At 37.2% G+C, this 26,011-nt stretch overlaps 3 protein-coding genes across 3 annotated transcripts; 1 reads left to right on the forward strand and 2 right to left on the reverse strand.

The window, feature by feature from the left end:
* Nucleotides 1-10,943: 10,943 nt before the first annotated feature.
* Nucleotides 10,944-12,965, forward strand: LOC127107794 (scarecrow-like protein 31). The gene has a single exon (XM_051045112.1). The coding sequence runs from the start codon at nt 11,114-11,116 to the stop codon at nt 12,812-12,814; it is 1,701 nt and encodes a 566-aa protein (XP_050901069.1). The 5' UTR covers nt 10,944-11,113; the 3' UTR covers nt 12,815-12,965.
* An 11-nt stretch (nt 12,966-12,976) lies between these two features.
* LOC127107793 (scarecrow-like protein 33) lies at nt 12,977-15,692 on the reverse strand. The gene is made up of 2 exons (XM_051045111.1): nt 15,462-15,692; nt 12,977-15,361 (listed from the first exon to the last, which is right to left on the reverse strand). The coding sequence occupies exon 2, from the start codon at nt 15,349-15,351 to the stop codon at nt 13,138-13,140; it is 2,214 nt and encodes a 737-aa protein (XP_050901068.1). The 5' UTR covers nt 15,352-15,361; nt 15,462-15,692; the 3' UTR covers nt 12,977-13,137.
* A 1,492-nt stretch (nt 15,693-17,184) lies between these two features.
* Nucleotides 17,185-19,956, reverse strand: LOC127107792 (scarecrow-like protein 14). The gene has a single exon (XM_051045110.1). The coding sequence runs from the start codon at nt 19,703-19,705 to the stop codon at nt 17,483-17,485; it is 2,223 nt and encodes a 740-aa protein (XP_050901067.1). The 5' UTR covers nt 19,706-19,956; the 3' UTR covers nt 17,185-17,482.
* Between the last annotated feature and the right edge of the window lie 6,055 nt (nt 19,957-26,011).

Raw genomic sequence — 26,011 nt, forward strand, 5'->3', positions numbered from 1 at the left:
AGATCCATTCAGACGGACAGCTTTATCAATTACATTCAGGATTCAATTACATCTTTCAGATATACTCCATGTCAACATTCATTCTGACATCCTCCTAACGATGGCATCTCTAAGCCCATCCCAGACATTTATCGCAAATACAGCATACACAAATACTATCAGATATAGCCTAGCAGACGGTTCATTCTGATTCAGCCCAACATATAACTCCTTCCACTCAGATACGATCTAACGGACGATCCATTCTGATCTTCAACTACTCCAACACGGTCTAATGTACGACCCAGTTGGACCTTCACTTCTCAGGTACTGCCTAGCATACGGTCCATCCTGATTCATCTCAACATATGACTCCTTCAACTCAGATACGATCTAGCGTACGATCCATTATGACCTTCAATAACTCAAATACAGTCTAATGTACGACCAAGTTAGACCTTCAAGTCCTCAGAGGCCACTCAGATACAGTCTAATGTACGACCAAGTTAGACCTTCAAGTCCTCAGAGGCCACTCAGATACAGTCTAATGTACGACCAAGTTAGACCTTCAAGTCCTCAGAGGCCACTCAAATACAGTCTAATGTACGACCAAGTTAGACCTTCAAGTCCTCAGATTCTGCTCAAATACAGTCTAATGTACGACCAAGTTAGACCTTCAAGTCCTCAAATTCTGCTCAAAAACAGTCTAATGTACGACCAAGTTAGACCTTCAAGTCCTCAGACTCTGCTCAGATACGGTTTAATGTACGACCCAGTTAGACCTTCATCTGCTCAGATGCTGCTCAGATACGGTTTAATGTACGACCCAGTTAGACCTTCATCTACTCAGATGCTACCTCGTGACAGGTACATTTCTGAATTGTAGTCTAGTGTACGACTACCCCTTTTATAAGCAGATTCAGCCTAATGGACGGCTCACTCTGCTCAGATATGGTTTAATGTACGACCCAGTTAGACCTTCATCTCCTCAGATGCTACCTCGTGACAGGTACATTTCTGAATTGTAGTCTAGTGTACGACTACCCCTTTTATAAGCAGATTCAGCCTAATGGACGGCTCACTCTGCTCAGATATGGTTTAATGTACGACCCAGTTAGACCTTCATCTCCTCAGATGCTACCTAGTGTATGGTACAGCTCTGAAGTGTAGTCTAGCATATGACTACCCCCTTTCATCATCAGACACAGCCTAATGGACGGCTCATTCTGCTCAGATACGGTTTAATGTACGACCCAGTTAGACCTTCATCTGCTCAGATGCTACCTAGTGTACGGTATATTTCTGAATTGTAGTCTAGCATATGACTACCCCCTTTTATAATCAGATTCAGCCTAATGGCTGGCTCATTCTGCTCAGATACGGTTTAATGTACGACCCAGTTAGACCTTCATCTGCTCAGATGCTACCTAGTGTACGGTATATTTCTGAAGTGTAGTCTAGCATATGACTATCCCCTTTCATCATCAGACACAGCCTAACGGACGACTCATCCCGCAACTCCAATACGGTCTAGCATAAGACCCATTTGGATCTTCAACTCAGATACGATCTAGCATACGACCTGGTCTGATCTTCTATCCCCAATGAAATCACCCACTTAATGGAGGTGTCGTTCTGCAATTCAGAGACGATCTAGCGTACGAGCCATTCTGATTTTTCATCCTCAGCGAAGTCATCCGCCCAATGAACAACTCACTCTGGTATCCAGATGCGGTCTAGCGTATGATCCATTCTGATCCCTTATCCCCAGCAGCGTGTAACACACTCTGACTCCCCAACGAAGTCGACAGCATACGGGCTAGCGTATGACCCGGTACGACATCCATGTCTTCAGATATCGTCTAATGTACGACGCACTCTGAAGTTCTCATCATCAAATTCCCTGGATGGCATCTTTAAGCCCATCTCCATCAAGACTAGCTCCTGGTTGACGAGCGCAAATTTTTGGGGCATTTTAGTGTTCAATAATCTTCCACCTCCAGACCACGAATGGTGCACATACCATTCTACTCCCTCGGTTCAAGAATATTGAACAGGGGCAACTGTCATACCCCAAAATTTGCCCATTAATATTTTAAGACATTTTTCAGGGCATTCCAACTCATTTTTATGACACTGATCTTAAAGGAACAAAGGTCCAGCCCACGAATGGCCCAATCCAGAAAATGGCCCAAACTGGCCTGTTCGCTACACGTTCGCTACACACTCGCCTAGCGAACGTTCGCTACACGTTCGCTACACGCACGCCTAGCGAACGTTCGCTACACGTTCGCTACACGCTCGCCTAGCGAAGCTGACAGACAACAGAAAATTTCGGGCTTCATTCTGAGCCCATTAGGTCATCAAAGGAGTATTATAAATACCCCAACTCCAGAACGAAGAGGGGAAGAAAAACCCGAGACGGAGACGGCCGGAAACCCTGACCTAGCAACCCCGGAGAGTAGCCCAGAGAAGTCGGAGTGAAGAAACCCTGACGGCCGCTCATCCGCACCGAAGTTACCGCCGCCCAACTCAACCCGATACCAAAAGTGACTTGCCAATTCAGCATTACCACTCCATTGCAAACAGGTTTGTGTATCATTATTGTTTTATGCTTCCAATTTGTAAATCTCTAAATACATAATGATTGAATTTTTGGATATGTAATTAGACTTTGCATGTGAATTCCAGTACGCCTGGATATCCTGAGTGTTTGACCATATTATTTCTGTAATTGAATGCAATAAGGCATGCAGCATGCCGAGATCATACTGTTCTGAAATTCAAAACCCGCAGCCGCTCGCTAGCACATCGCTAAGAGAGCATGTAGCGAGCATTCGCTAGGACCTCGCTAGGCGAGGCAGAGGCGAACGGGACAGCCATTGATATTTGTTATGTCCTATGCGTAACCTGATCTATTCTATGTTAATTATGCACTGTTTTGCCTGACATTCATGCTGCTGTGTTTTCTTTTGCGGTGTAATCCTCGATTGCACCCTGATTGGTATTCTAACCCGTTTGCTGAATTTTGTAAAGGTTCACATATCCCAGGAAAAGAGTGTTGTTTAGGCCTTCCACTTTATTTGTGGGATACCCTTATGAAGATCCACCCTAAATTGCTTAATTAATTTTAATGTATTAATTTTAATGTATTAATTTTAATGTATTGATTTTAATGTGGAGATTCATCCTAATCACCTAATCGACTTTAAAATATGACCTTTAAACATGTGATTTTGGGACCTCTCTTTGCTGCCCTACGGTATTACGGTATAACGGTCATGTCCCGCGAATGCAGGGATACACTTAGCAATGGCCCTTCGATTAAATCATCATAAAATAAATCATAGTCCCTCGGATGTTGCCTTCGAATATATGATTTCGTCCCTCGATGACCCTTCGATGTAGCCTCCGGTTAAATGATGATCGTCCCTTCGAATGCTAAGGTATCCTTACAACTGTTGCCTTCAATGACCAATCGATGACCCTACGATGACCCTTTCACATCCAGAGGATAAAACTACTTACTTCTCAATAGTAAGGACAGTCTTACCCTCATAAGGATAGGAAATGCCCGGAAAGACCTCGGATAGGTATAACTCTTAATTGCTTATTCACAATTTAAAATTACTTTTCACACCTTACACCTTTCAAAACCTCTATTAGAAAATCACCACTTGGCATACATTCGCACGAGAATCATTGCCGAGTTATATTTTTCTAAACTATTTTCAAAACTAAACGAGATAACCACTTTGTATACATTCATTCAAGAATCATTACAAAGTTAAATTCTCCTTTTCAAAACATTTCCTACACATTTCTCAACCACTTTTTCAAACTAGAAAAACATAAATGATTGAGCAATTAAGAGCCCATGGATAACCATGGATACAAAGGGTGCTAACACCTTCCCTTTGTATAATGTACCTCCCGAACCTAAGAATCTAAATTAAGGTCTTTCCTGTTCTTTTCCACCTTTCCTTATTGGATAAAAGAAAAGTCGGTGGCGACTCTTGCTGACCGCGACATTGCGATTAAAAAACACAAAAAGTCAGTTCACCGTATGACAGGGCACTTTGGACAATTGCCCAAAGTAGTTAGAAGTTAGTTTGTGTTAGTTAGTTACAATTGGAATCCTGTTTGGAGTTTCAATAAAAAAATTCAATGAATATTCATATACTAAAATTTGGAATGTCATTGCAATGAAGTGAAATCATGATGTTAGAAATTGTAAAATTGAAATTGTAGAATGAAATGTTGTATGTAAAATGAAGTGATGTTGGAACAATGAAGTGTTGTTGGAAAAGCTGAAATGTTGTTAGAACAATGTTGTAATGCTGAAATGCTGTAATGCTGTAGTGCTGAAATGCTGTAATGAAAAGCTGCAATGCTGAAATGTTGTTATGAAAAGCTGCAATGCTGTTAGAAATTGCTGAAATTGATTTAATGCTGTTAAAAATTGCTGTTGGAAATTGCTTTAAAATGAAATGTTGGTGGAACTGAAATGTAGGGAAACTATCATGCCATTGTTGATTAAGAATAGGAATTATTAGCATGTTATTTTTGGTTGTAAAGTTATGACTTGGCTTGTTTTATTGTGATCATGTCATGAACATAGGTGATAAACCAAGTTAGATTGCTATGGAGTATGGCATTGTTATTGCGATGAGCTTGAGTTGATTTTATGGTTCGCTTGAATTGTAGTTGAAACTTGAATGATGCATATACCATGACTTGAAATGAATGTGGATCTTGAAACATGATTTTCTTGATTTTTATAGGTACTTCCATGAAAAAGGACATGGCTTGGTCTCGAAGGATGATGAAGCAAGGAATGTATAACCATAAAGATGATGAAAGAAGATGGATTGTTAATGCTAGAATCACATGTTATTTTGTACTTGTGCTTGGATTTACATTTGTACTTTGCTTTTGAATGAAATGGAAAGTGTTAGAATTTATAATAGTTGCTACTAACACTTTGGAATTTGGAATTGTAATATGATTTAAGGTTTTAACATTTGAATTGGAATGATTTAGATTTGTGTATGTGAATTGACTTATGAATGAAGTTAGAATGGCATTGTATTAGATGCTTGGAAATTGAATGTGGTTAATGAATTTGTAAAGGGTTAATTGGTTATGGATTAATGGGATTGTTTTAGAAGTTGGATATTTGGTTCATGAATTACTAAATGGATTTGGTTTGGATATTGGTTTGCAAATGGGTTAATTGGGTTATGAATTTTGGTTAATGGACTAGATGGTATTTGGATTAAAAAATGGATGATGAATGGATTAGATTGTAAAATGGATCTTTTGGTTTATTAAGTGAATATGAATGGATTAGAAAATGGATAATTATTAAAATGGGCTAAAAAACGGGTTTGTCCCACTAACGAAAATCAAGTCAAAAGGACATCTAATAATGAAAAAGGGCCAAGGTTAATTTGTAACAAAAACAATACTTTTTAAAATTAACCGGTTACAGAAAAACGATGAAATGGTTATGGATTTCGTGATAAAGGATTCAAAGGTAGACAGTTGACTTTGGTCAACTGGTTGACCAAAAAGTCAACGATTGACCAAGAGTCAACCCGGGTAAAAACGTGTATTTTCTCATGGACAACCGAATATGGATCAGAACATCTTGAACCAAACGACTCATGTTAATGCTACGAATCAAACCAGGTGAATGTCAACCAAACCAAAGGTCATGCACAAGCTCCTTGAGTAGCAAAGCCATGAATTAGGGTTTCAATCCATATGATGTGCAATATCGCAGTCCTCAATCCAGAACCCCATTTTATCAACCGCAAGCCCTGAATCCATGATACCTGTTAGCAGATGTTAATCATGAATGAATGAATGTGAATGAGTATGAATGAGGTTAGATGGATATCGAGTTATAGGGAGACGAAAAAGCGAAAAGGAGGGCAAATTTTGGGGTACTACAACACTAAAATTCCTTTTCATCTTCATTCTTCATTGAATATTTCAACAACTACACATGATAATTTTTGTTGATCATAGTGCACGGTTATGGTGATAACGTCCAAATAGGATTGTGTATCTTGGTTTGGGTAGAGGTTTTTAGTGGGTTTATCTTGAATAAAATCTTAGGGTTTTGTCCTCCAATATTTGGGGGTTTTTGCACAAATCTTTGCTTCATAGATTCAGTCGAGTGAAAGGTTTGAAGAACGGTGGGTTCATTCGAACGAGTAACGGTAACCGGAGGATTGTGAAGAAAGATTTGGGTTCAAGCGTGTTGCGATCGAAATCAGCTGAGCTAGAGTTTTTGAGAACTTAGAGTTCTTGCAATAAGGTAGCTACAATCGGAGGTTTGTTTGGAACGTTTGGAGCACTTGGTTCAACTCGAACCAATGGGAGAGAAGTGAATAGGATCTACAACAACACTTAGGTTTGCTTGGTGGTGATTATTTATTCTCTTGTATAAACTTTGCAATTGATAATAAATATCTCAATTCTAGTTTTAGAACTGGGGGCAGACGTAGCCGAAGCAAGGACGAAAGGGGAACTACCTAAACAAATTTGGTGTTGTTCTCTCTTTCTCTAACTCTCTAATTTCTGCATAAATTGAATCTTGTGTGAAACTAATTGGTAACTTCATATAACTTAATTGTTGTGCATTAAAGTTGTTTGATAAATTATTGCAATCACTTTGGTTGTAACTAAGGAAAATTCTGCACAATCATTTATAGTGAAATTAAGACTTGGTGTAGTGTGCACACCAAGTGTTTGCTAAAATCAACTTCACACAAGTTTATCAATATTTTGCTTGTTTTCTCATTGTTTTAATTCATCATTGGTGGTAGTTATATCAAGGACTTGTGTATTTGATCAACTGATTACGGTTATTGTTGATTAGCTTTATCGTAGTCATTCCATTAGGTTTCACGTGTATCTGATCTTTCTAGTAACATATCGTTTAGACGATCGTGGTCTAGGGAGCTTTCGCAACCTTTAAAAACATTTTTTTAAACGCCAATATTTTTATATACATGATCTATTCACACCCCCCCCCCTTCTAGATCAGTACTATCGTCTAACAAATGGTATCACGAGCACCAATTCATCTAGTGCTTCGCATATAACTTTTTAGAAAATGAATAACGATCCTAAAGGGGCATACAATAGAACGCCTATTTTCACTGGTGAAAACTACAATTATTGGAAATATTATATGTGTATTCATATCAACTTTGTTGATATGAAGGTACGGAAAATTATCCAAGATGGTCCTATGGAAATAACTGTGACCAATGCATATGGCGTTGTTATACCAAAACCTGAAGCACAGTGGAATGAAGAGGATGAGAAAAAGTACAACTATTATTGGAAATCCAGGAATATGATCATCGCCGCCTTATGTGTTGATGAGTATTACAGGGTTTCCCATTGTACTAGTGCTAAAGCTATGTGGGACTCATTGCAAATTGCCCATGAGGGAACCAATGATGTCAAACTAGCTAGAATCAACACTTTGACTCAAGAATTTGACCTTTTTCATATGAAGGATGGTGAAACCATTGCTGATATGCAAAAGTGATTTTCTCATCTAATCAATCGGTTAAATGCTCTTGATAAAACTACCCCTAATGATGTTGTTACTAACAAAATCTTAAGATGTCTTAACAGGGAATGGCAACCAAAGGTCATCGCGATCAAGGAAGCCAATGATCTAAGAACTTTGGACACGACAACATTATTTGGTAAGCTTTAAGAGCATGAGCAAGAGCTCATGAACCTTGAGAAACATGAAAAGAGTCAAAAGAAGGAAAAGAAGGAGAATGCAAAGGACACCGAAAAGAAGTATATCGCTTTAAAGGCTTCAAGTTCCAAGTCATCCACCAACGATACATGTGAGAGTGAATCAAGTGATGATAATAAATATTTGAATAAAGACATGGGGTTATTTGTAAGGAGTTATAATAAATACCTTAGAAAGAATGAAGTTCAACATTCGGATAAAAATCTAGTCAACTATAGAAAATAATCAAAAAAAATCCAAATTAAGAAGAAAGTAAGACAACTAAGTCAAGAAGCTCATGTTACAATTGTGTAAAGGTCAATCACTATAAGCTGGATTGCCCATTGTTGAAAAAATACAAACGTCACAAGAAATCTAGCAAAGCTAGAAGAGCATACATTACATGGGATGGTGATAGTAAGCCCTCAAGCAATGGTAACTCAAGTGATGAAGAAGAAAAGGTCAATCTTTATCTTATGGCTCATCAAAAGAAGAAAAAGAATGTAAGTCATTCTAAATATGATCATGTTGATAAAATGTCTTATTTTGATTTGCAAAAAGTCTTTAGTACTCTACACAATGAGGCCAAGAAAGCTTTTAAACGCTTAGCCTCAAATAAGAAGATTTTCTGGTATTTAGAAAAGAAGGTTTCTGATTCCGAAAAGGAATTAGAAACTCTTAAGAAATCTATGATAGAGGCTACTAAAGGCAAAACTGAAGATGATAGGGGATTTTGGTTTAGATGGTCTGGATGTGAAACTTGTCACATTTGGCAAAGAGAGGTTAGAACTCCTAAAGCTAAATTAGACAAGGCTTTATAACCTAAAGTTACCTTTACTATTGATCACTAACATTTTAGAAGTAACATGAATAATCCTTATCAAAAATACACTTATGTGGTAAAAAATCAAGTTAGCAAAAACAACTCTCATCCAAACTTAAATTGTCTATATTGTTGCAAGAGGGGACACACTATTGCTAAATGCCAATTTAGGGGATTTTTGGTTCCTAAAAGCATTTTCCAATGGTTTCCCAAACGCAACCAAATTTTCACTCAAAAACAAGGACCCAGTGAAAATTGGGTACTGTAAGACCCCAATATTAACCCTAATATCCCTCATGTTATCTCATCTTATGCATTGGCTTTGGGATCATACTTTGGCATCCTCCTTACCCCTCATTCATCGGGTTTGCATTGGGAGAGATCACCAAGCACATTTGATTTTATCATACTTTTTTTTCTTTGTTTACTAACCAAAATACCAAAAATATGTATATATATAACTTTGTTTCTTTTGTAGGTAGTGTGTGCATCCACCAATGACTTATCAAGTTCATATCTAGGGTTTAAGACCCTCAGTGCAAGGATATCAATCAAGATATGATTCACATTGGTTCTAGACATAATATATGGATCCCCATGATCTTCATTTATCATTTTGATCAAGAATTCATCAAGAGTTTGAAGCTTGTTTGCCTTGGAAGCCCTAATTCATCTGGGTATCTTGTGTAACTTTCTCAACAAGTTTCTTCAACATTTGATAAAATATATCTAGGGATACTTCATTCTACATTATATTATACATATATGATCCTCCATGAGTCCAAAATATCAAGAGAATTTCAAATTTGCAAGTTGGTTCAAGGTGGTTGACCAGAGAAAGTCAACTGGTCAAAACTGGGGTTCACTAGACCCTATCTCCTACAAGTTTTGTCATATAAAAGTGATTCCAAGAGAAATGTCACTCCTTATGACATTACAAACAACTTTCATGTTTAAGTCAAGATCTAGTTTTGCTTGGAAATTCATTTTTTATGGTGAAAGATTATATGTCATTTTGTCTGAACCCTAGTTAGGAGGTCAACTTCCAAGGACCATAACTTGCTCAATTTGTATGATATGAAGTCCATTCAAGTTTCATGATCAAATTCAAGATGTCTTCTCCAACTTTTATTCTTAGAAGAAATTCAAGTTCAACTTGCAAAGGCATGTGCCAAGAGGAAACATTATAGGTCATTTTGGGCCATTACCATTGAACAAGTGATTTTCCCCAACTTCTAAAATGTATAACTCCTTCATGACAAATCCAAATAAGGTCAAATTTATGACCAAATTGAATAAGTTTGAAATAGCTACAATGTTTATGAAGGAACTTTTTCCATTTGGAGCCTATAGTAAAAGTTATTCAAGGTGGAAGAAATGAACATATGGCTTGGTACTTAGAAAATTTTCATTTATGTTTGATTTTCCAAACTTCCACCTCAAAATTCATCATGATCCAAGCTTCTAATTGAAAAGTGTTCAACATGAAAGTTGTTCTCCTTGATCTTACCTTTTCGAAAAGTCCAAAATCATCTCATTTGGCCAATAATTGGATGACTTGCGCATGGTTTCTCTTCAAGGCTCCATTTGGATGAATCTCATGTTCACTTTCCAATTTCCATTGCATGATCACATGACACACTTTCAGCATTGCACATGATGAATTTTGGACTTGATTACATCATTTCATGGGTCTATCACACACTCATGCAACCATGCAAGAGTGAATTGCTATTTTTGGAATTTTGATGGAAGGGTGTGAAAACCAATTGCATTGCCTATAAATAAGACCCTTCATGCTCAGAATTATAGACACATTGCCCAAGCTTTGAACCTGCAATTCAAACTCTCACCATTAGAGGACAATCTTGAAGGTTTTCAATTGAAAACCGAGTTTCAATTTCACTTCAGTTTTGAAGTTGAAACTCCAAGAATCCAAGCCCTTCCTTGATCCATTTAACTTCCTGCAAGCATCTGAAGTCAAGCCAAGGCCAATTGGAAGCAAGATCAAGCAATATTCAAGCTCCCTCGAAGGTGATTTTCCAGAATTTTCATCTCTTCGATAAAAAATTAGCTCAATTGCAACTTTGATCCCCTAAATTTACTTTTTTTATTTATTTTGATCTCCTATTTTAAAAATCACGTTTTTTATCCATTTTTAAGTTTTTGTGTTGGATTTTAGTCCTCAAAAAGGATCAAAATCCAACTTTAAAAAATGATCAAAATTATGACTTTTAAAATGAGGATCAAAACCTAAAATAAATAAAAACACTAAAATTACAATTAAATCAAAAAATACTTAAAAATAAGGGAGAGAAACCAAAGAAAAATAAGGGAGAGAAACCACTTTTCACCGAACAGGTGTATCCTATGAAAGTGGCACGAGTTTCAAACCCACGACCACTCTCATTGTCAAAGACGAGAACATGTTATTCTACGATCATAAATAAAGTCCAATCGTCTCTATACAAACTCATCTCTCTTACGCATCTTCATTTCTACTACATGCTCCTTCCTTACCTTACCAAGTTACAACCATGGTTTCCTTCACAGATCCTTCCCTTGAAGACACTGATTTTTCAGAAACCATCAACTTCATAAGCCAAATCCTTATGGAAGAAAACGTTGATCACACACCATTTTATGATCCCTTTAGCTTACAAATCACAGAAAAATCATTCTATGATGCTCTCTTACACCAGAATAAACCTATCTCCCCTAATCATCACCCCTTACATATTCATAATCCTAATGGCAGAACTAGTCTCAGTGATGGACTCATAGATTTGGATTCTGTTTCTCTATTCAAGAGAGGTTTAGAAGAAGCCAACAAGTTTCTTCCTCCTCAGCCTCAACTCTTGATCAGTCTAGATTCATCCAATTTCAATATGATTAGAGAGAAAGAGAATCCATTTGTGTTGAAGGGTAGAAAGAATCATGAGCGCGAAGAAAATCAAGGGAGGAGAAGTAACAAGCAGTCAGCTGTTAGTGTTGCTGATGAGGATGAATTATCAGAAATGTTCGATAAAGTTTTGCTTAATGTCGAACGCGATTGCTTGCAGAATGAGCAACCATCTTCGTCTGATGGAGGAAAGGTTGATTTAAGGAATCTTCTGCTTATGTGTTCACAAGCTATGTATGCAAATGACAATAGAAATGCCAATGGAATTCTGAAGCGGATTAGGCAACATTCTTCGCCGTTTGGAGATGCATCACAAAGGATGGCACATTACTTCGCCAATGGCCTCGAGGCACGTCTTGTAGGGGATGGAGCCGGTGCGCAGACATTCTATTCCGCGCCGAGCGCCAAGAGGATCACTGCTGCTGAGTTTTTGAAAGCATACCAAGTTCATTTTATTAGCCCTCCATTCAAAAAATTTGCATACTTGTTTGCAAATGAAATGATTATGAAAGTTGCTGCAAAGGCGAAAACGCTTCATATTATTGATTTTGGTATCCTTTATGGTTTTCAATGGCCGATTCTTATTAAGTTTTTATCAAATAGAGAAGGTGGACCTCCAAAGCTGAGGATCACGGGGATAGAGTTTCCTTTACCTGGCTTTCGCCCGACAGAAAGAATTGAGGAGACCGGTCGTCGTCTTGCCAACTATTGCAAGCGTTTCAATGTTCCGTTCGAGTACAATGCCATAGCGTCACGGAACTGGGAAACAGTTCGAGTTGAAGATCTTAAAATCAAAACCAACGAGGTAATCGCAGTGAACTGTTTGACGAGGTTTAAAAATTTACTAGATGAGAGTATTGATGCAAACAGTCCTAGAAACGCGGTTCTGAACTTGATCAGGAAGATAAATCCGAACATTTTTACTTTGTCCATTATTAATGGATCATATAATTCACCTTTCTTTGCTACGCGGTTTAGGGAGGCATTGTTTCATTTCTCTGCTGTTTACGATTTGATTGGCACTGTCGTACCAAGGGAAAACGAATGGAGGATGATGATTGAGAGAGAAATCATGGGTAGAGAAGTTATGAATGTTGTAGCATGTGAAGGTTTAGAGAGAGTTGAGAGGCCTGAGACATACAAACAATGGCAGGTTAGGAATACAAAGGCAGGTTTCAAGCGGCTTCCATTGGATTCAGAATTAATGGATAAATTTAGGACTAAGTTGAGAAAATGGTATCATAAAGATTTTGTTTTTGATGAAGACAACAATTGGATGCTTCAAGGTTGGAAAGGTCGCATTTTATATGCTTCAACTTGTTTGGTTCCTGCATAATCAACTTGCTTCATATTAGACTTATCGCGTGAGTGCGACTATAAGAATCAGTGGTAGATCATGTGTAATTAGATTTTTTGTATCAGACAATGTGATTTCTGTTGTAAATTGTGTTTACTATTTGGTTTTATGTTGAATTTGGATTAATACATGATTATAGACTAAAAAAGAAAAACAAGCTTTTGTTATATAAATAAAATAACAAGCTTCTAAGAGATAACAAAATAAGCTAACTATTACAACATACATGGTGATAGAGTAAAAAGCTACAACTGATTTTAAGAGTAACAGTCACAACATAAGTCTAATGTGAAGTAAGTTAATTATGCAGGCACCCAACAAGTTGAAGCATACAAAATGCGACCTTTCCAACCTTGAAGCATCCAATTGTTGTCTTCGTCGAAAACAAAATCTTTATGGTACCATTTCCTCAACTTGGTCCTAAATTTATCCATTAGTTTCGAATCCAACGGAAGCTGCTTGAAACCAGCCCTTGTATTCCTAGCCTGCCATTGTTTGTATGTCTCAGGCCTCTCAACTCTCTCTAAACCTTCACAGGCTACAACATTCATAACCTCCCTTCCCACACTTTCCTTCTCCATCATCATCCTGTATCTGTTTTCCCGCGGTATTACAGTGTCGTAGTTATCAAAAATAGCAGAAAAATGAAACAGTGCTTCCCTAAAACGTGTGGCAAAGAAAGGCGAATTGTATGATCCATTAACAACGGACTGAGCAAAAATTACAGGATTTATCTTCCGGATCAAATGAAGAACCGCATCTCTAGGACTGTTCGCTTCAATAGTCTCGTCCAGTAGATTCTTAAACCTCATCAAAGAGTTCACAACAACTACCTCATCGCTCTTGATTTTAAGATCTTCAACTCGAATTGTTTCCCAGTTCCGCGATGCTATGGCATTAAACTCAAAGGGAACGTTGAAACGCTTGCAATAGTTGGAAAGACGACGACCAGTTTCTTCAATTCTTTCCATTGGACGAAAGCCGGGTAAAGGGAACTCTATCCCGGTGATCTTCAGTTTTGGAGGCCCGCCTTCTGTGTCTGATAAAAACTTAATAAGTATTGGCCACTGAAAACCATAAAGGATACCAAAATCAATTATATGAAGGGTTTCAGCATTTGCAGCAGCTTTCATAATCGCTTTAATTGCAAAGAAGTATGCAAACTTTTTGAATGGGCTAGTGGATAGATGAACTTGATATGCTTTCAAAAACTCAGCAGTGCTAATACTCTTGGAGCTCGCCGAGAAAAAGAATGTTTGTGCCTTATTACCATTACCGACAAGGCGTGCCTCAAGGCCATTGGCAAAGTAATGAGCCAGCCTCTGTGGTGCATCCCCAATGGGTGATGAATGTTGCCTAATCTGCTTCAGAAGTTCATAAGCATTTCTGTTGTCATTGGCATACACAGATTGTGAACACAGAAGCAGAAGATTCCTTAAATCGATGGTCTCATTCTTCTTGCTTTGTTTCTTAGTACGAGCTTTTCCTGCATTCGATGGAGGTGACTGCTCCGTTTTTACTTGTCCATTCTGTAAGCTATCATTTTCATTGCAAAGTGGCAAATGCTCCACACTAAGCAAAACTTTATCGAACATCTCTGATAATTCATCTTCGTCAACAACACTAACTGCTGATTGCTTGTTACTTCTCCTATCTTCTTCTTCTTGTTCTTCTTTACCATCACTTTCTTCGCGCTCGTGATTCTTTCTACCCTTCAACACAAACGGATTCTCTTTCTCTCCAACCATATTGAAATTGGATGATTCTAGACCGGTCACGAGCTTAGGCTGCGGAGGAAGAAACTTGTTGGCTTCTTCTAAACCTTTCCTGAATAGGGAAACTGAATCTGCATCACTGAAAATGTTTTGCGCCAACAGATTGCTAATAGAAGAATCCAAATCTCTGAGTCCATCACTAGCACTAGTAGTATGAGGTCGAGAGTAAGTTTGAGAAATAGCCGGGGAATTAAACCGAAAAACATTATTACTAAGATCCGAAACAGGAGTTTCGGGGGAAAGGGGGTTTGACTCTCGAAAATCATCAATGCTGCTATTACTATTACTATTACTATTGCTATTGCTATTGCTATTGCTGGTGCTTCCATCAGAGCTATGAATATCTAAAGGGTGTTGATTGGGGGAAAGAGGTGTGTTTTCGTGCAAGAGAGCATCATTGAATAACTTCTCAGTAATTTGCAAAAGCGGGTCGTAAAACGGTCTCTTGTCAACATCCTCTTCCATAAGGATTTGGCTTATGAACTTAAGTGTATCTGAAAAATCAGTGTCTTCAAGGGAAGGATCGGTCACAGAAGCAATAGAAGAACCTTGTATAGGAATGATGTTGGGTGAAAAATCAAGTGAATCAGCATCAAGGAAGCTATCATATTGGTTTGGATCAGCATCAAGAAAGTTATCATATTGATTTGGATGAGACTCAGAGACCACTATGCTTCCTTCTTCATCAAATTGGTAGTAGCCCTTTGTGAAATTGCTAGCTTCAGGAAAGTTTGGATCCATCTTTTCTTTTCTGTTTGTTCAGAAACAGTTACCATCTTATTGAGGAAAAGATAATGAAAAACAAAGCATGAACATATAAAATAATATGATAAGGTTTGAATTGAACTGACCTGAACTGTTGCTTGATTCAAGAGAATGGTTGGATAAAGTTTGGAGATACAACATAGAGATGCTCAATCTTATAGAGAAGCAGCTTCTTTGACTAAACCACATATAGTCTCTCTTTTGACTAAAGTATAAAATAGTAGGTATAAATATAGGAATCTTCGAAGAAATTGAATATTGGCACTGTTGACAAATGAAAAAACAGGTGGACATAGTAATAGTATAATAGTATAATACATAGGAAAAGTACAGTCTATATCATGTGAATTTGGACGTGATGGATACAATTTCTATGGTTGGTGTTGCTTGTTTGGCAAGCTCAAACTTTCTTCTTCTTCACGTATTCAAGAGTGAGTCAAGTCTCCAATATTTGTTAGAATTATCTGAAGGAGGAAGCATCTAGATACCTAAAATCCAATGCTTTGGGACACTCATTTCTAAATTGACTTTTCAAATCTATAACATATTTAGGGTTAGATTCTCTCAGTATTATGAATTAATGTTCAAAAGAGAGAAGATGAAAAAAGATGATGAAAAATAAAATTCGATGGTTTGAGCATAGAGATAGAGAGAATAACGATCAATTTTGTGGGAAGAGAAGATAGACGTCATATGATTCAAAGATTAATATTCCTTCAAAAATTATAATTTCATCCAAATTGATTAAGTATAGTAAATTAGATCAGTTTTTTGGTTTTATCAATGTATAATTAAGTAATATGAAAGATATAAAGGACTAAATAACATATTTTATCTCCAAAGATACAAGGTCAAAAAGCTATCTCCAACCTCTTCAACCTTCAAAGTTATAATGCCAAAAACAATTTTATCAAATATTATAGGATTTTTTGAAGAGTCATGTTAGCACGTGTCATAAGGAAGAAGAGCACAAGTTAAGAAAGTCTAAAATAGAAAATTTATGTTAAAAAAAATCTAAACTTAAAAAAAGTCAATGCAAAATTTTCTAAAGAAACTTTTTACATCTATTTGTGTACCTTAAGATGTAAGTTACCATTATCCTTTATTAAGTTCTGAAAACAAGTCCTCCAAAACAACCATCTCTAAAACATAACCTTCTAATCAAAGTAACAACCAACTAACAGACAATGTATCAAGCAACAAAAAGAAATTACTTCAAACTATCACAGATGAAGAAAATATAAACAGAAAAGTTTTCAAGTTTACTTTGGACCTCTAGATACCACTAGTTACAAAATGAAAATTTTCAAAGAGTCAAATACATATTAGGCTGGTAATATAGAGTTGGTGATATAAATCAGATATTTAATTATAATTCACCAAAATGAAAGTTTTGCAAAAACAAGAAATGAAATTTGGTGAATTCATGAGATAGGAATGCCAACAATAAAGACGCACAAAAACTGGTAGAAATTATGGATGACACTTCCTGTGAACAAAAAAGGAAAGGAATAGAAGGAAGAAGTGTAACTGATATCCAACAATAACTGTCTCACCCAACAATAATTACAAGAATCCATTTGCAATGATAGTAAAAAGCTAGGAATAACACACACAAAAAAATAGGAATATTGACTTCAGTTGAAATTGATTTTGGGTTGGAATTGATTTTACATCAATCACCTAACCACCATTTAGAAAAGAAAACTCGTGTTTGACCCTATTCAACGAGTGACAACCCGTTGCAACGCGTATTCAAACATACTTAGTAGAAAATATATCATGGTAGCTCAATTTTGACCCTACATGTCACCAAGGATGATTATGCTGCTTATGAGTGACTGCCCAACACAGGAAAAGTTCAATATGCATCTAAATACGACATTCAGATAGCATTAGTTTATATAATACAACACACTCAACCAAATAAAAATGCTGTTGGAACTACAACTGACCAGCTCTATACCATTCCATTGGCAGGGGTCAGTCAGTTCTAGAATATGTCAACCATATAACTATTAAGAAGTCAAAGTTATGCCTGCCAGATTCTTGCTTCATACTCAAGAAATGTTTTTCCTAAACTCCCCGAGAAGATCATTGTCAAGGCCTATGCAGGTATCCAACAGGAGGAAGCGTAAACTATTCGGCCCTTCCAACCTTGCAGCATGCAGTTTCCATCTTCAACAAGCATGAAATCACTATGGTACACATCTTTCAACTTGCATCTTAACTTGTTAATGAGATGTTTATCCAAAGGCAGTTGCCTAAATCCAGCCCTTATGTTCCGAACCTGCCATTGCTTGTAAGTCTCTGGCCTCTCAACCCTCTCAGAACCTTCACAAGCTATAGTATTCATTACCTCCCTCCCACAGAACTCTTTCTCATACATCAACCTCGTTGGATCTTCACGAGCAACATTGATGTCAAGCACATCAAACATTGTAGAGTAATGGAAAAGAGCCTCCTTGAACCGTGTCACGAAGAATGGAGCATTATAGCTCCCATTGACAGTAGTATGTATAAAGATATTGGGTTTTGAATTCCTAATTAATTTTAAAACAGCATCCCTAGGACTATTCAGCACAACTGTCTCATCAAGTAGATTTTTAAACCGACATATACAATTCGCAACAAGAAGTTCATTTTTCTGTATCTTCAAGTCCTCCACTTTGATGGTTTCCCATTTTTGTGCAATAGCATTGAACTCAAATGGAACATTAAAACGTTCACAATACCTTGCCAGGCGGAGCCCTGTCTCCTGAACTCTCTCTGCAGGCCTGAAGCCAGGTTGAGGGAGCTCTATCCCAGTCAAGCGCAGCTTAGGAGGCCCACCAGGCCGTTTTGATAGACGATAAATAAGGGCAGGCCACTGGAAGCCATAACGGATGCCAAAATCTACAACGTGAAGAGTTTCTACATCCTTGGCTAGATTCAAAATTGTATGGTTTGCAAAAATGATTGCAAGCTTCTTGAATGGACAGGCTGAAATAAACATTTGGTAAGCTTTCACCATGTCAGCGGAAGAGTTTCTTTTGGAGTATAAAGCAGTATAAATCTGAGTGCCCGTGCCAGACAAGCGAGCCTCGAGGGCATTCGCAAAGCAATGAGCCATCCTCTGAGATCCATCACCAAGTGGAGAAGAGTGTTGCCTTATCTGCTTTAATAACTCCTTAGCAGTGGCACGATCATCAGAAGAAACAGATTGTGCACACATAATCAACATTGTTCTCAGATCCACAAGACCTTTCTTGTTACCTCGTTTCTTACCACTGCCCTTTCCACCACCAAAATTGTTCGCTTCTTCTTTCTGCTGCAAACTCATGTCTAGTCCATTAGGCTTCACTTCCTTACTATCACACGTAGGAGCTCCCTCCTTCCCGCACCCTGTGCCCAGCAGCACCTTATCAAATAGCTCTGATAACTCAGTGTCATCAATGTAAACAGCTGACTGCTTATTGCTTCTCTCATCTTGTAAATCCGTTTCATCTCCCCGCTCGTGATTTTTCCTCCCCCTCGCCTCAGCAGAAAAATGTTCCCCTTCATTACTCTCCGTCTTAACAACTACCTCCTGAGGAGCCTTCCTAAAAGAAGGGATAAAAGGGTTGTTCTTGTCCAGGTCAATAACCAATGGATTCCCTTTAGGAAGAAACTTATTAGCTTCCTCCACACCCCTCTCAAATTGCAGTACAGACTCACTCTTACTTAGCAAATTTGAATCAGGAAATCCATCCTTAGAACTAACTAAAAACCCATTATTCACTAAACCGAAATTGCTACTACTAGTCCCATTCATTGAACTAGCTTGAAAAACAAAATCAGAAGGAAAAGTGGTTCGCAATATCGAAGGCTTGTACTCCGAAACATCAAAATTACTCCAATACGATTCATACTCAACAGAACTACTTCCACTAGTACTAGTAGTGGTACCACAATTGCTATAGCTACTGAAATTACTGTTAAGACTATCCTCAGGACTCTCGGAAGCATAAGAAGAAGGGTATGTCTCACCAATGACTTCATAGAACGACTTCTCAGCAGCTTGTAAAGCCAATGGATCATGAAACATACATGGTTTCTTCTCCATGTCTTCTTCCATGAGCATTTGGTTTATGTAACGCAGAACAGTAGCAGAGAAATCAGTCTCATCCAAGGGTGAATCTTCTTCCGCGGCAGTTATGGCGGAAATTGAAGTGTTGTTTGGATCAGGTGGTGGAAGAAGAAAAAGATCATCTATAAATCCAAAGGTGTGGTCGTCTGAATCGATTGAATTGGGAATTTGGTTGAATTTGAAACCGTTGTTGGTGTGATTGGAGTTGAAACGAGGATCCATATCTGAAGAAATCAATCATGAAGAAACCCTAGGGTTGAGTGATTTGGGGGTGATTTTGAGGGAATAAGAATAAAAAATGAAGATTGGAAAAAGAAAAGAGTTAAGGAAAATGAAAAGTAATAATGATTGATGTAGAATAGAAAAGTGAGATATTCTAAATATGATTCCGTTATCTAATGGAATTAGTGGTAAGAGCATTAACAAGAAAGAGTCAGTGAGTCATGGTCAGAACGGTGACAGATCATAGAATCTTGTGACCCTCGTCAACTTCAACTTCAACTTGCTTCACCGCCCGATCCATTTTTAACTTAATTTAAATTTTCCATTTAATTCCTTAATTAAAAAACGTTACACGGTAGTCCCTAAACTAATATTCGGTTACCTAAATTGGTGATAGTTTTCTAAAAAAATGCTATGTTTTACCTAGCTGGACATTTAAAGTCTGACATAGAGTTTTGTTATTTTAAATTGATTTAAAATTTTGAAATAAAAAAAGAAGGTGAAAGGCATTAGGGAAAAGTTTTAGGATTCATTTTCACCGAGAGAACGCCATTTTCAGTGAGAGAACATAAGAGAAACGAAAAGCTTGTGCTCTCTTTTCGTTGAAGACAAAACCGATATTGTTCACAACCTTCATTGAAGACGAAACTAATACTTTTCAGAACCTTCATTGAGGACGAAATAAAGATGTTTGAAGAAGAAACCATAAGGTACAAATACTCAACTGTAAGTTACTATAAATGTAAATAAAATTCCTTAGTCATTTTCCTTACTGCTTCTTCTATCTTATGTATATTGAATAAGTCATGGAGAAGAGGTTTTTGGTGATTGTGCATCATGGTGATGAGTTTTCTAAGGAGTTTTTTAAGTTTACCAAATTAGATTATAAAGGGTTAGAGGAAATTTGGGATGTTGGTCTTGATTATTGGAGTTATTTTGAAATTTTGGACAAGTTAAAAGACTTAGGTTATCTAGTTGTAGCTAACATTTGGTATTATGATGACATGGATGTTAATGACATTGTGCTGTTGGAAAATGACAAGGGAACTAGAAGGATGAAAACAATTGCAGTTATGACTAGGGCATGTCATTTATATGTTATTCATTCTCTTTCACAACCTGACGTTGTTGAGGAACCTATACTTTCACTAGAATACGATAACACTAAATTAGGTAAGAATAATATAGAGGGGACCATTGTGTTTAAAGATATTGTGGATGAAGGAGTGTAATATCCCGTATACCCTTTAGTGCTCTAAATATTGTCATTTGAGACAAATAGAGTAGTCACTGGACTAGGAAGATATTAATCCTTATTAAAAGATACTGACTATTATTAATTAGTACAAGAGAAGATATTTTGGTAACATTAATAATTGGTACTAGATGGTAAAATAGCAATTGAGATCTTTTCTCTCTTGATATTATGTGTGTGTGTGTGTGCGTATGCGTGTGTGTGTGCATGTGTGTGTGTGTGTGTGTGTTTGTGTTTGTGTGTGCATGTGTGTGCATGTGCGTGTGTGTATACGCGTGCGTGCGTGTGCACGTGTGTGTGTGTGTGTGTGTGTGTGTGTGTGTGTGTGTGTATACATGTGTGTATGTGTGTGTGTATGGATAAGAAGAAGAGAAAACCAAAAAATGAGAAAAGAGAGAAAGGAAAAGGGAAAGAGAAAGAAAAGCGGAGAAAGAAGGGAAGGAAGAAAAAAGAAGAAGAAACTCAATAAAGAAGAAGAGGAAAGTTCACGGAATCATCATCATTATCAACCCCATCTCAATTTCTTCATCATCTTCTTGGATTAAGGTGAGTTCCTAGCTAGATTAGCCTTGGGTGGGAGAAATTTATGTATGGGAAGTTAGGGCTTTGAGTTGTTGTTGTTGTTTGATCGTGACATGATGATGTTGTCTCTATGTTGTTGTGGTCTTTGATTCCATGGTTGTATATGTGTATTGTTCTTGAGTTATACTTCATAATCCCTTGATTCATGCGGGTTCATGTTTTGGAATGTTGAGTTGCCCAAGGATCAGTTGAAAGAGATTTGTGTCAAACATAGAATAAGCATTACAGATCAGCGAAAGTTCTAGTGGGATTGATTAAATGAGGTTCGTGTTGAGATAAAGATAAAGTAATTTGGATTCAAGGAATTCTAGTAGAATGGCTCTATAACTGGAGTTAAGAGAATTACCATAAGAAGATAAGCAAATGCAGAGTTTGAGAAGAGTGTAAACCTTGCAATACAACTGTTGTAATGAGATGCATTTCAGATAAAGGCACAATGGTATCATTGCGGTTTCATTAAGGTCAAGATTTTATTGAGGCTAAGATTGGAGTGTGTAGTTGATGATTGTTCACATACAAAGATTCCTAGAGTATGAAGTGGAGTGGATAAAGTTATACCTTGGTATTAAGAAGTGTGTAATAGTATCATTATGGTCACAAGTTTGTATAATTGATTACCTTGTTTTGGGATGGTGGTGGAGTATCACACTCTTTATTTCAAGCAATGAGTCTTGTGTCCTGAGAAGTTTGAGTTTGTGGTAAGTAACGGAAGACAAGTCAAGCTTGAGTACGGAACTGAGTGTGGATCGTGAAACAGACTATGTCTTATGAACTTGTAAGTAGGCGACAAGGATTGTCAGTTGCAAGTCATCTAGATAAGTAACCTCTGTGTGATTAAGCGTGTAATGAATGTTGGTTTGGAAGGGGATCCTAGTCAATAAGCATGTAGTAATGTCAAAGTTCATCTTGAGTCCATATTATTTGGTTGGAAAGAGTATGAGTGTCTTATTGGAAGTTAGGTTGTTGTTCATCTTTCTAAGTAGTGTTTAGATTGGTTGATCATGGAGTATGATGTTCATACCTTGCTGGGACTAAGTATATACCAAATCTCATTGGTGTGCTATTATGGATGTACGGGATTGAGATTGGAGTTGCAAGTTATTATAAGTCAAGTTGATAGTTTTGAAATTGGAATTTTGGAGGTGTATCGCATAGTTGATCATCTGTAGATATGCTTAAGAAGTTAGACGTCTGGGGAACCAACCTAGTGAACCATACTCAGTGTGAGTAAGTCTTGGGTGTATCACTATTAATACTAATGAGAACCATAAGGAGTGATTCTGGAAGAGACTTTCTAAGTGGTGATCTCTGAGAGATCAGTTCAATATCTTGCATATGTGTTAGTAAGGAGTAAAGTGGTTAGTCATAGTATGACATTAGATAGTTCGCTCAGATGCATGACATCGGATGTAGACCCCCATGAGAGTGGTACTTTATGTATACAATGATACTTTACCATATTTCCAAGATTCATAAGTCATCCTTCCATGCGAGAGTGGGAATAAGATATTCCTGAAGTTAGGATGTAACTCAGATTGTATATCAGTAAGAACACGAGCTAGAATTGTGGGAGATGGAGCATGACATTTGAGATGAATGATTATGGATATGGAGTGCAATTTTATCTCCATATGTGAGACCGTGTTGTGTGACTCTGTGAGTAGTATGGAAACTCAAAGTTACATACTAGTTTAGTTAGAGTTCCCTAAAAGCGTTGTATTGTCGATGACTTGAAATTTCTTGCTGGTGTTATTTCTCCAGTTGGTTGAAATCTCGTGTCAGCATAACCCGCAAGTGAGCCAGAAGTCCTTAAAGAACTTATAATGGATTTTGGAAATAAGGACCAGGTATATTCAGACTAAATTGGATTAATCGGAGCCATCACAAGATGATTCTGAATGTTGTACATTCTTATGATTACATTCGTGTGACTCCTGCATGTCTACCTCTTGACATGTAGTGGTTCTATAAGAAAAGTGTTCTACCTGTGGATGTGGTAAGGTTCTAAAACTGTTTTGAGATAATAGGTACTTAGAGGAATCTCCTATAAGGACTCATGAGCTAGTCAGTAGAAAGTGATGAAAAGAAGGGCACATTATAGTTTCACGGAGGATAAAAAAGATAACTACTCTATGAATGAAAGTAAGACAATCTCATGCAAATTATGTAATCTTATTGGAATAGTGCGAGAGGAGTGAAACATCAGGTGTAGACGCTCTTAGTATATAGTACCGGGTCAAGTGAAGTTGATAAGGTCAAGTGTTGAAGGATTTACAAGAGAAGAGTCGTCAGTATTGTGTGTACGCAAGGAATCAGTAAATTATCTCACAAAGTTCTAAGAGCATTGACTCTCTAACTAGAAGAAGGTGTTGTGGTTTTGTGTAACTCGACGCAAAACAAGTAAGTCGTGCATTCCGGAGGGATCTGTGACCAAACGATTCATAGAGGTCTGTCAGATTAATAAAGTGGGGAAAAGGTTAGATGTTAATTGAAAATTGGAAATAAGAGTATGATTAAGTTAAGGAGTTCTAGGAATTTATGAAAGAAGTAAATTTGTCAATGAAGACAAGTTGGAAGGTTGAGTATATCAGAGGATTGAGTTGAAGAAAAGTTAAGTGTTGACCTAAGACGATGATGTAAGGAGTGTTTCTTTATTTGAGTGGAAGAAATTTGGGGGAGAATTTCAATTTAAGGGGGGAGAATGTAATATCCAGTTACCCTTAAGTGTTCTAAATGTTGTCAGTTGGGACAAATAGAGTAATTAGTGGACTCAAAAGAGATTAATCCTTATTAAAAGAGACTGACCATTATTAATTAATACAAGAGGAGACATTTTGGTAACATTAATAATTAGTCAATTGGTACTAGAAGATAAAATATCAATTGAGATATTTTCGCTCCTTATATATATATATATATATATATATATATATATATATATATATATATATATATATATATATGTGTGTGTGTGTGTGTGTGTGTGTGTGTGTGTGTGTGTGTGTGTGTGTGTGTGTGTGCGTGTGTGCATGTGTGTGTGTGTGTGTGTGTGTGTGTGTGTGTGCGTGCGTGCGTGTGTGCATGTGTGTGTGTGTGTATGTGTGTTGTGGATAAAAAGAAAGAAAATAAAATGATAAGAAGAAGAGAAAACAAGAAAATGAGAAAAGAGAGAAAGGGAAAGAGAAGGAGAGAGAAAAAGGGAGAAAGAATGGAAGGAAGAAAGAAGAATAAGAAACTCAAGGAAGAAGAAGAGGAAAGTTCATGGAATCATAATCATTAACCTCATCTCAATTTCTTCATCATCTTATTTGATTGAGGTGAGTTACTAGTTAGATTAGCCTTGTGTGGGAGAAATTTATGTGTGGGAAGTTAGGGTTTTGAGTTGTTGTTGTTTTTTATCATGACATGATGATGTTATCTCTATGCTATTGTTGTTGTCTTTGATACCATGGTTGTATATGTGTGTTGTTATTGAGTTATATTTCATAATCCCTTGATTTGTGTGGGTTCATGTTTTTGAATGATTTTCCATGATTGTTGTTGGAAGGTGATGAGTTTGGAAGAGAGATTGGTGAAGGAGAAGGTGAACCAATCGATTGGTTATGGGCTTCTCTGTCAGACCAATCGATTGGTTAGACATATTTTTAGTGGATAACTGATTTTTACACTAGCAACAATCGGTTGGTTGCAGACCCCAATCGATTGGTTCATTGGCTTTTTGTGAAAAATTGAAATAGAGGATTCAAATAGTCGATTGGTCTTGAGTCCTTCTATCAACCAATTGATTGGTCTTGGTAAAATAGTGAAAAATGTTTTACAGAAACTCCATGCAATCTATTGGCTCCCAACTCAATCGATTGGTTCATCCTTGTTTTGCCTAAAACCACTTGTTCCATGTTTCTAAACCACCTTGTATGCACGATAACTTGTATCATGATGTGTATACATTAGATTAACATTAATCGGTCAAATTATATGTGTTTAGGTGTGTGTCATACCCTGATTTTGGTCCTGGAAAATTTTCCATCAATCATTCATTTTCTTTCCTCCTCGTGACCATTTCATCTGGTCATGAATCTATCCACCTACACGGATTGTTTAGACATTGCCACTACTTGCCATTCCATGACTATTAGATTTTTACCTCTCTATTTGGCTTTAGATGTTTGATATTGTAACACCTCAAAATTTGCCCTCCTCTCTTGGGACTAGCTAATCATATTGCATATCATTTTTAGGTCATTAGGCATTGCATATTGCATATCATGTGGTTACATTATGCAAGCCATCTTCCCAAGTCTTAATCAGGAGATAGGAAGTCAAGTGCAAGCCTAGGGTTTATTGACTGATCATGGGCCATCTAAGGATTGGGCTGTGAATTAGGGTGTTATGATTCTCAATGGATGTTGGTCTTCATCTTGATTGCAATGATACATCATCATCATCATGGTTGGATGTCATCAGGAGAT

The sequence above is a fragment of the Lathyrus oleraceus genome, chromosome 7 (assembly GCF_024323335.1).
Source record: "Lathyrus oleraceus cultivar Zhongwan6 chromosome 7, CAAS_Psat_ZW6_1.0, whole genome shotgun sequence".
NCBI classification, from domain to species: Eukaryota; Viridiplantae; Streptophyta; class Magnoliopsida; order Fabales; family Fabaceae; genus Lathyrus; species Lathyrus oleraceus.

Coding starts and splice junctions, on each gene's coding strand:
- LOC127107794 (XM_051045112.1), top strand. CDS start 11,114: ATGGTTTCCTTCACAGATCCTTCCCTTGAAGACACTGATTTTTCAGAA.
- LOC127107793 (XM_051045111.1), bottom strand. CDS start 15,351: ATGGATCCAAACTTTCCTGAAGCTAGCAATTTCACAAAGGGCTACTAC.
- LOC127107792 (XM_051045110.1), bottom strand. CDS start 19,705: ATGGATCCTCGTTTCAACTCCAATCACACCAACAACGGTTTCAAATTC.